This window comes from Musa acuminata, chromosome BXJ3-8 (genome assembly GCF_036884655.1).
Source record: "Musa acuminata AAA Group cultivar baxijiao chromosome BXJ3-8, Cavendish_Baxijiao_AAA, whole genome shotgun sequence".
Classification (NCBI taxonomy): domain Eukaryota; kingdom Viridiplantae; phylum Streptophyta; class Magnoliopsida; order Zingiberales; family Musaceae; genus Musa; species Musa acuminata.
In genome coordinates this window covers 5,885,029-5,895,759 of record NC_088356.1, presented here as the reverse complement: position 1 = coordinate 5,895,759, position 10,731 = coordinate 5,885,029, and the positions used below count along the sequence as shown (strand labels likewise).

The window sequence follows — 10,731 nt, the reverse complement described above, 5'->3', positions numbered from 1 at the left end:
GCTGTTGACTTGAAGCTATTGATTGAATGAGGGTTTTGCGCAATCTAATCTTTGAGTCATGGCTACTATTTTTCCAGTCCGATGCCCATTTTCTTTTATGTTCTTTATTTATTGTAAAACAATCGTTTGATGCCTTTTGCTTTATGTTAAAACCGTAACGAGCCTGTCTTGGCAAAAGATCTATTGTATCCCTTTGTACTTCATTCTTGTGTGTAGATAAAGTGAAGAACTATATCACTTAACTTGGTTGTAACCACACGCACACACATCAGGCTTTAGAAGCATTCTCCAGCATTCATTATATGCTTATTAATGACGGTTTCATGGCTATTTCAAAAATATCCTTAAATCATTGATAAACACATAATGCAGGATGGATCATGTTTATAAAGCTTGGAATTTCCAAGAAATCTTCACTAATAAACATATATATATATATATATATATAACAGTGGTAGGATAATTGTGGAGAATGCTTTCAAATCCATCTGACTATGGGTCGTCTGATATGTTCGCAGTTAAAGCCATCATAAATAGACATCATCTTCAGGTAGCAGTTGGTGTGGCCATCTAAAGCTGAGCGGTTCTTCCTAAACAATCGAAACAAGTTAGGTGCAGCTTCAGCATCAACATTATGGTGATCGATGCCAAACCGAGCTGAGAGCAGTCACCACCATCTTTATTTAACATCTACCTATATATCTCAGTGGGTTTAAGACGGAGACCAGCAATTGCTTTGCGGAGGTTGGCTCACCTTCAAAAGTGAGTTGTTTTGACTTCTCTCGTTCTGCTTTAATTCTCATCAATGTGGACACTGTTTCATCTCTCTCTCTCTCTCTCTCTCTCTCTCTCTAAGGCATTTCAAAGACTCTCTTCGTCCTTCGTCTCATCACTTTTGCACGTAAATCGGTGGTTACTTTTTGTTTCTATATCTTTTCAAATGATGATTCATTTTCGTGTCAGGCGTGAAGCAGAAATAGATGTCTCAGCTACTCTCATCACAAGGACAAGTTTCCTGTACTAACTTCTCCTTTCTTAAATACATGTTCTTCTGTTGCCTGAGTAGCTAACAACACTTTTCAGAACAATCAAATATCTCCGAATACTCACATAATTTTATAGAATTCCTTTCAATTTTTTTTCTTCTTTCGATTAAACACGCCAAGATTTTTTATACAATTATTTTTTAACATCCTCCCTCCTCCGTCCAAACATAATATATTTATTTATTTATACAATAATCAAATTCTAATTTATAATATTTTATTTCTTTCACACTTATATTAATTAATACTGACTCCATAAATATAACAAATAACAATAATACTTTATCGGTCTCAAATAATAATTATAATAGCCATTAAATAGTTTATACGGCCGCACAAATACAAAGAGTGTTTGTAGTTGTTTGCCTGAGTGTAATTTGCAACTGAGCTCCCCAGATCATGATATTTATTTCCTGCATCCTTTTCTTGTTGTGATTCACATGTGACCACTCTGTTATTAATTGTTTCATTCATTGATTGTTGGTTTTCCCATTTTATACTCTCTGTCGTCGAATTGATGTTAATCATGATATACATGATAAGTCACGATCCGAGATGACTCAATTATCGATAACTCTATTTTGATCCTTCAATTACGGACAAAAATATTTAAACAGAAGTTAATATAGTATACTCATCAGGTCTATATAAGTTAATCATACATATTGTTCACTTTCGATATGGAACTAATGATCGAACATGATCTAACGAGACTATATACATACCTTTGCCCTAATATGAGGTCTCATGTTTATTGCTTCCAACTCATAGTTTTTTATTATCTCATTATAATGTCTCATCGTATTACATTGTTCTCCTCTCTTACCATATTTATCTCGATATTAAATTTTGGAACATGCTTTCTGCACTGCTCAAAGCTTCGTAGTTCTTAATCTAAAGATCATGCCCCGATCACATAAAATTCTATGGTATTCTTTACCCGAATCATTCTTTATTCCTATATAAATAAATATTTGACCCTTTAATTTTTGTCATATTCCAACTAAATTCTCATTCATCAAATGTAAACTTATCTATAAATAAATATGCATTCAAACATAATTTTTTTTCCAGTGCAAAGAAAATAATTAATTCCATCATTAATCTTGAAAATTTCACTAAAAGTTTCATTTACTGTGTATCACATCAAGGGTAAAGTAGTAAATTCTTGTATCTAGCTCCTATTAATTTCCGCTCCTCTCTCTCTAGACGCCGCCTCCCTCGCCGTCTCTCGCCAAGCTCAAAGAAGAGGTAGAGCAAAGGAGGAGAGAAATAAGAGGGGGAAAGAAGAGGTTTGAAGGGCTTCGATGGCTTATCGAGTGGCGTTGCGGCCGGAGTCTTTCCTCTGCTTCTCTCCCGTGAGGAGCAAGAGGAATGGCAGATCTCCCAGGGTCTCCAAGGCATCCGCCATTCGGTCCTCCTCCGCCACCAAGTAAAATCCTTTCGTTCGTGTTGTCTCTTCGCGCATTGGATTGTCCGATTTACCTTTCTTGATGCCGTTCTCCGATCTGCTTTCTTGGTTCCTCTTGCGAAAATTTTTGGGCTCGGGCGATTTGGATGCGTTAGTCTTTTACTTTTTTTTGTTCTTCACGGAGTTTCAGTGTACGATTCTTTTTTATTCGGGTTACTTCTTTTTGCTGTTTCAATTTGGAGTTGGCCGAAAGTTGGCAACTTTGTGCCTTCGGTGATGTCAAGATGCCTTTTTTAGTTAACCTATCGATGGTCGCTTTCTGTATATTACTTGGTTGTTTGGGATTTATCTTTTTCGATGAGTTATTGACACTAAATTCATGTCGTCATGTTGAGTTCATGGCTTTGGTTTAGCAAATTTTAGCGTTGTCTTGCATTCGAAGATTCTATGGTGGATACTTTTTCTTCTTGTTGTCGTTGGGCGGCATTTTGGTTTTCGCTAGAATGACGTGTTGTCCTTCTGTTGTTTGGCGGTGCTTTCATTTAAGTATCTTAACTTTAGCTTTCAACTACTTGCATATAAATGATATGTTATGTTAGTTCTTACTTCTCAGAATATCCAAATATACCTTCTCGGTCCCCATCCTTCTATTCTATTCCTCCACTGTGGTAGATGGGAGGCTTACTCGATCCCCTTTATGTTTCATTGTTCTCAATTGTCTAGTTTTGCACCAACTTAAGCGCTTTAAGCTTTACTTTGTACTGAATGTCTATATCCAACTAAGAGCAAGGAAAAAAAATTTATTAGAGGAAGACAAGTAGAGTTTAAGAGAGATGTTAGAACTGACGGAACTTGTGAGAGGAAAAAATTGTGTTTCGGCTGATCAATAAGGGACAGTTGATTTTTGTGATTGGAATTTGTGAAAATTTTTAGGTTTTGCAGTAGAACATATGATATCTTGAATTTTGTATAAAATTAGTTTCGTCTCTATGGAAATACATACATTGATCCCCTTACTTGCAAATAAGACTGCATGCAGTGGGCTCGTGTTTACCTTCTAGGACCACTCAACAATAATTTGCCTTGGACTGTCATATCTTTGATGATGGTACATATCTTCACAAGGGATGGTTCGATCTTCTACTTCCGCTCTGTCATCTGAATCTGCATTAGAAAGTATTTTTCTGACTTGGAATATGGTGACGATTGGATTTAGATCAAAGTTTTTTTGAACTAGCTTCTGCTCTTCCCTAGTGATCGCTTTGACATTCTACATTTTGGGTAGACAGACTATGGTGTTGTTTCCACTTTCTACCATATAGAAATTATTGATACCGTTATACTGTTATTCTCTTTTTTCATTTCAAGTTACTACAACTTTTAGAGGACTGGTGGCCATATCTGAATCAGCATAGGGATTGCAAATATGAAGATGAAAAGGTTCTGATGCCAACTGATGCATCTCTTGGTGATATGACAATCATACAATAGGCTTTAGAGATTAACCATAAATAAAAAAAGAAAAAAAAATTATCAGAAGAGAGTAAGAAAGAAGGAAGCATGAGTAGTAATCTGCTATAGAAATAGAGAAAAATTAAGAGAATGGGCTTGTTGTCTGAAAAGGTTATCTTTCTTTCAACAATGTATATGGCAGCAAAAACCTGTTTCTTTCACAGTAACTAGATAAGTCTCCCATGAAATCAGACACCAAGTCCTTTGTAACTCCTGAACTGAACAATATATCAACTAGCCCTCACTAAATCACTACAATATCACCACATACTACCAACATGATATTATAAAATGTTGATTAATCGTATTTCAATTTAGGTTTGAAAGGAAAAGGTTTAAATTGAGTGTTTGGGTATCATAAATTGTAGATAAAATATCAATTCAAATCGAATTTTTATCATGTTGTGCCATAGTCGATAAGTTATTAATTTATCTTTTGGTTTAACGTGCTTTCTATATTGAAACAATGAAGCCATTATCATCGAGGCATTAGTCTTATTTGTTTTGAATGGCCATAGTAACTTCTCATCCTATATGTAATTGGAGAAACTAGAAACCTTTTTTTTTTTTTGCTTTTGTGAAGCTAATGTAGTTTTGGTTCATATAATCCTTATGTGCATCTTGTCATTGGTTCAGTTTGAAAGTACATAACATGTGTTTATATTCTCCATGGTAATGATCCTCTTGCTGATACCTTTTGGGATGCCTACTTAGATATGTCTGATTGAGTTATTGATAGAAGTTGTGATGCAAGAAAGCTTGTCTATATCCTAAAAATCATATCAGAATCATTTTATAGAAGTTACAATTGGTTCAAAGAAAATGATGATACACCTCCTCTTGATTTCATGAGATTATGTAACCTAATCATAACAATTCTTGCTATATCATGTGCACAATTTGTATACTGTTATTTCTAGCTATGTAGAAAGTCTCTTCAGTGGTAAATTTGTGCTCAAACTCTTTGCTTCCTTGTATATGATTGTTATTTTAAGAACATGATGATTGTTATATATATTATTCACATTTATATCTTCTACCGACCAAAATATTACTGACATAATCGTCTTCTTCCAAGTGCTATGTTCATTCAGTTCTTTGATAGTTGGATGGAACTATCTCATTTTCTCGAGCTTTATATGTATCACTTACTCTATTTTGAAACTGAAAATGCATTATACTTTATAGATATGCCTCGAGAATGTTAATGATGCTTTCCTATCTTTGTAATGTCGAACTTAATCTAATATTTTAGGCCTTATGATCTCAAATCACTGATTTATGTATTTTTAATGTTATAGTCATTTATTTTGCTCTAGGGTTGAGACTCCAAAAAAGCCCTTCACTCCTCATGAGTTACATGTTCAAGTCACTCATTCCATGCCACGTCAAAAGATCGAGATTTTCAAATCATTAGAAGATTGGGCAGAAAATAATATATTGGTGCATCTGAAACCGGTCGAGAAATGTTGGCAGCCACAGGATTTTCTTCCAGATTCTTCATCAGAGGCTTTCTATGATGAGGTTAAGGAACTGAGAGTGCGGTCGAAGGAGATCCCTGACGATTATTTTGTTTGCTTGGTTGGAGATATGATTACTGAAGAAGCTCTTCCTACATACCAAACAATGCTAAACACTCTTGATGGCATCAGAGATGAGACAGGAGCAAGTCTTACTTCTTGGGCTATCTGGACTAGGGCATGGACTGCTGAAGAGAACAGACATGGAGATCTCCTTAACAAGTATCTATACCTATCTGGAAGAGTGGACATGAAACAGATTGAGAAGACAATTCAATATCTTATTGGTTCAGGAATGGTGAGATTTCTTGATGTGCTGTGTTGCTTATGCTTGACTGATCTTTTAAGGTTCTTATTTAGGGTTCACCTCAAAAGGGTCAAGTTGTCATATCATAGAACCTTCCTGTGGATGTGAATTTAGATTGTCATCTACCGCATTACATGCCTTTTGTCAGCTGCATGTGGATCAAAAGCCTTGGCTGTGCAGTCACATTGCACATGAGTTGCGTCGTATACAATATGAGCAATAAATCAGTAAACATCAAACCAATTTGAGTTTTGCATGTATCAAGATGAGACCACTTTTCAATGTGGATGGGGGGCCTTCCGCATTAGTGACTACAGGAAATCAGAAAATAAAAAATAGAAAGCACATCTTAGTGCACATGGGTGGGAAATCAGGCCTTTGCTGATCAAAATCCTTTATGGTATATAACTGTTTTTTCTATTATTTTCAGTATCAGTGATCTGTCTTAAAAACATTATGGCTCATATATTTTGTCTCTGATCTTAGAATTAGTTTTTGGCTCTTCCTTTTTAATCTTGCTCATAAAATGATTTTTTATGTTGATAAGTACTATTCTCCGAGTCGATGAATAGTTGCATTAAAGTGGCATGTCCTTTCATTGTCTACTCGTTCTGCATTCAGCTAATTTAAACGGCTATGGAATTTGCAGGATCCCAGGACAGAGAACAATCCATATCTCGGTTTTATTTATACCTCGTTTCAGGAGCGGGCAACCTTCATATCCCATGGGAACACTGCTCGGCTTGCCAAGGAACATGGGGACCTCACATTGGCACAGATATGTGGGATAATTGCATCTGATGAGAAGCGCCATGAGACTGCATACACTAAGATAGTGGAGAAATTGTTTGAGATAGATCCGGACGACACTGTTATTGCATTTGCTGACATGATGAAGAAGAAAATCTCAATGCCTGCTCATCTGATGTACGATGGTCGTGATGATAAGCTTTTCGAGCACTTCTCAGTGGTTGCCCAGCGGTTAGGTGTCTACACAGCCAAGGACTATGCCGACATACTGGAGTTCCTTGTTACGAGGTGGAAAGTTGGTGACCTAACAGGCCTCTCTGAAAAAGGGAATAAATCCCGGGACTTCATCTGCAATTTAGCTCCAAGGATCAGGAGGCTTGAGGAAAGAGCCCATGGAAGGGCCAAGAAAGCACCTACCATACCTTTTAGTTGGATCTTCGACAGGAAAGTGCAGCTATGAGTGTCAAACAAGAAAACGGTTTTGGTTGTCCATCCAAGCAATCGTTCTCCCTTTGCTGCGAGTATGCGGTTCATGGGGTTCTAAAAGAAGTTGTAGCATCATGTCCGTGCTTCATTTTGTCTTCTATTCAAGTAATGGATGAGTTGGGATGGGGGACTGTACATACTCTTCAAGCTATCATAATTTGGTTTTCAGAGCTAGAAAGCCTCTTGTTTTTATGTTTTCTTTTTATCTTTTTCATGGGACAAGTTCTGTTTGTCTGAGTGGAATAATGGATGCATATGAGAAATTAGCCTTCGCTCTTCTCTCGTGTTGTGGAACCTACATTTTGCCATCTAGTTTCTCTGTCTATATGCATACAGATGAGATGCTTTTTATGTGCGTGTGCTGGTCACATGCAACTTCCAACATCCCTAGGAAAATTATTAGTCCACATATCTGTGCTTTGACTCCTAATATGCTTGTAGATATGTCTTCACCATTTGACTATTTCCTGTGGGTTTCTATGCAATATATAAGCTATGCCATGGTGAGAAGCTTTTGACTTCTGAATTGTTTGCTCTGCTGTGTGATTCTATTAGGGAAAATAAAACAGGAAATATCACAAGCATCCTTAGTTATCATGTATCGATACATCGTTGTCTTGTGCCGTAGGGTTTTGTTATACTTGTATAATCTCAAGTTTATGCTTTGATACGGACTAATATATTTTCTGTGTAGATTTTGCAAGACTACAAGAGATTATAAGAGTGGGTTGATCCTTTTGAGAGCAGACTTTTAAACCTGTGATGGATGATATCTTAGCTCTTGATTACTTGAAATTCACTTTTATCTAACACAAAGGATAATCAATTTCAGCCACATTATCACTGATATATTTTTTTTTCTTTGAAAACTTCATGATAAAATTTAATTTCTCAACCCAGATGATCTGTGTTGGAATAGTGAAGTGGAAATACAAAATGTTTATATTTTCCACTCATTCTAACATGAGTTATTCACACTCTCTTTTTTTTTTTTCCAGAAAGCAAATGTATTGCTCTTGATATTTCTCTATATTCTTAATTAAATTGCTTCCATATGATTGAATTAAAAATTTAAAATAATAAATTCTATTTAGGAATACTGGTAGTTGGTTTGATAAGTTAAAATATTATAACTTTCAACACTCCTGCTCACAACTTAGCCAATTTTGATAGACAAAACTCTTTATGTTTTTTGTATGGAAAGATGTTGCTCATCTGTTTATAGAGGTGTCCCACCTCCTTGTAATTCTGCTTTTTGGAGAGGTGATTCCACTTCCTTTCAACTCTGTTCTGTTCTGTTCAGATTTAATATAAAATAGTTTTTTTAATTTAAAAAAACATTACAATTGATTTGTTGTTAAGATGAGGAAATTAATTATTTTTTCGAGTGAGGACATTTTGATTATTTTTTTAAAAATATAATAACTCTATGAGTATTAGGAAAACAGGGCAGAAGCCTAACATATCAAATCTTTCTTTGATATAAAAATATAAAAAAATATAAAAAATAAAAATAAAAATATATGAAAAATATAAAATAAAATACATATAAAATAAGATATATATAAATATATAAACCATATAAAGAATATAAAAAATATAAATATAAAAATAAACATAAATATATAAAAATATAATATGTATGTATGTATATATATATATATATATATATATATTCCAAGGGAAAATAAAAAAATAACATTTTCTATACCCTATCTTAAACCCATCTCGCTCCCGTCTCCCCGTCTTCCCTTTCCCCGAACCCACACTGACGAACTCGGGGGCAGGCGAAGCACGCGACGTGCGCTTCTTTCCTGCTTCCTCCTCTCTTCTCTCTTTTTCCTACTCCCAAATCGCTGCAAAATCCCTTAATAGAGAATTCAACCGAGGAAGCATAGCCCATTCCCATGCCCTAATCTCTCTCTAGCTCATGGAATCCAGTGTTGTCTCTCTCCATCTCACCTCCTCCCTCCTCACTCCCTTCCCCTTCCATTTCTCCCGTTATTGCCTTCCCCTCTCGCCCCCTTTTTTCCGCTCCAAACCCTCTCGCCACCGTTTTCGAGCTGCTATTAAACCCTTCATTCCTCCCTTCCCGCATCCGTATCCTCGCGTTTCTGCTTCCTTAACTCCTCCCGATCATCAGTCCTCGGAAAAGTCGCCAGATTTATCAGGATTGTGCGCCACTGTTCTCCATAATGCTCGAAAGCCTCTATCTTTCTTGTTCTTCTGCATCGCGGTTGGTTTCCTCCCAATTCCTACTGCTGGAATTCGTGCCCTTGCTGTAGCGGCTACCGTGCAGCCGAGGAAGGAAAAAACACGGAACAGTGACGCCTCTATGGATCATGAGTTTTCAGAGTACACCCGGAAACTGCTTGCTGATGTTTCAGTTCTCCTGCAGAGAATCGAAGAGGTGAGATCCTCGAGAGGAGATATGGATGGCGTTCGGGAGGCTTTGAGGGCAGTGAAGAAGAAGAGGAAGGAGGTTCAGGAAGAGGTTCTTAGGAAGCTGAATTTGGAGTTGAGGGAGTTGCAAAGGGAAAAAATGCAACTGGTGAAACGGTCTGAGGATATTATGAACTCAGCTTTGGCAATGAAGAAGCGGCAGGACAAGTTGTCCAGAAAAAAGGGTGATGGTGATGGTGTGAGAAAGAATGTGCAGGCTCTGGAGAACAGCTTGGTTGCTGCAGAGAAGGAATACAGTGATATCTGGGAGAAGGTCGGGGACATTGAGGACAGGATCCTGAGGAGGGAGACATTGACGTTCAGCATTGCCATTAGGGAGCTTTCATTTATTGAAAGGGAGTCCGAACTCTTAGTGGAGAGATTTGGCCGTCGGTCGAAACAGGACAGTGTTGCAAGGTATGTAGTTTGAATATTGTGGTATGTCTGACCGACAAACTTGGACTTTGGTGTCTGATACCATTCAACTTTTCAAGATGTTGTGCCAAATAGTAGCCATGGCATGGTAATATAATGACTTCATACTATTAGTAATTTTTAAAAAATTATTTTCCAATGTCCTATAACATTTTCCCTTCTAGAAAGAGACTTCAGTCGTCTGCAAATAAGGTATTTTCTTTTCTTTCGGTATTAAAAGAAAAGGCATAGCCAAAAGCTCCTTGCTATATATGTCTAGCCATAAATTGGATTTACCTGTAAAAGAAAGTAGGTGTTAGTGAGTCCACAATACAAATGAAAGGAAAGGGATGCTCAAAGCTTAATTAGATGTTTATATTTTTTTTGGAATTTAGCAGGAATCATAGATCAGGAAGTCTTTATCTGTATTGTTTAATCTAATTCTTTGATGCTTCTGTACAAATATTTTATTATTTATTTCTATTAATTTTAAAAATTGATCAAAATGCCCTACTCCCCTTGTTTAGAAATTTAGTGCTTTTAGATTATTCTGTTGAAATATGATATACTCTTTTCAACTCTTAAATTTTTTCACATTTTGATGGTTGATCATTACCTACATGTCACTAGGAATAGGCTTGCATTTGATTCATGCTTACTTCTTTCAAATGAAAGATAATTGCTGATGGTTTGTGCATTTGAACTAATGAGTAATGTCATAGAGTTATGCAATATATTATGTTAGTCAAGTTAACCTTCAAAAATTTGTAATTGAGAATTTGAGATCACACCTTGTCTTGGCAGTGCATATAAATTTGACCAAGGTATAATTTGAAGCCCACT

At 36.3% G+C, this 10,731-nt stretch overlaps 2 protein-coding genes across 4 annotated transcripts in view; both read left to right on the top strand.

Annotated features, from left to right (window-relative positions):
• The first annotated feature begins 2,246 nt into the window (after nt 1-2,246).
• On the top strand, nt 2,247-7,311 carry LOC135643966 (stearoyl-[acyl-carrier-protein] 9-desaturase, chloroplastic-like). Of its 2 annotated transcripts, none has more exons than XM_065161287.1 (3): nt 2,247-2,478; nt 5,271-5,787; nt 6,446-7,311. In XM_065161287.1, the coding sequence occupies exons 1-3, from the start codon at nt 2,354-2,356 to the stop codon at nt 7,004-7,006; spliced, it is 1,203 nt and encodes a 400-aa protein (XP_065017359.1). In that variant the 5' UTR covers nt 2,247-2,353; the 3' UTR covers nt 7,007-7,311. The 2 variants fall into 2 exon arrangements, with proteins under 2 accessions (XP_065017359.1, XP_065017360.1); XM_065161288.1 differs by having other exon boundaries at nt 2,248-2,478; nt 5,289-5,787.
• A 1,473-nt stretch (nt 7,312-8,784) lies between these two features.
• Nucleotides 8,785-10,731, top strand: part of LOC135645490 (probable inactive ATP-dependent zinc metalloprotease FTSHI 5, chloroplastic) — a 42,461-nt gene continuing 40,514 nt past the window's right edge. Inside the window, exon 1 of one of the 2 annotated variants that reach the window (XM_065163894.1) lies at nt 8,785-9,891. In XM_065163894.1, the coding sequence (XP_065019966.1) occupies nt 8,963-9,891 (929 nt within the window). In that variant the 5' untranslated portion in view covers nt 8,785-8,962. The remainder of the gene's footprint in view (nt 9,892-10,731) is intronic. The other variant, XM_065163895.1, reaches the window with a different exon arrangement.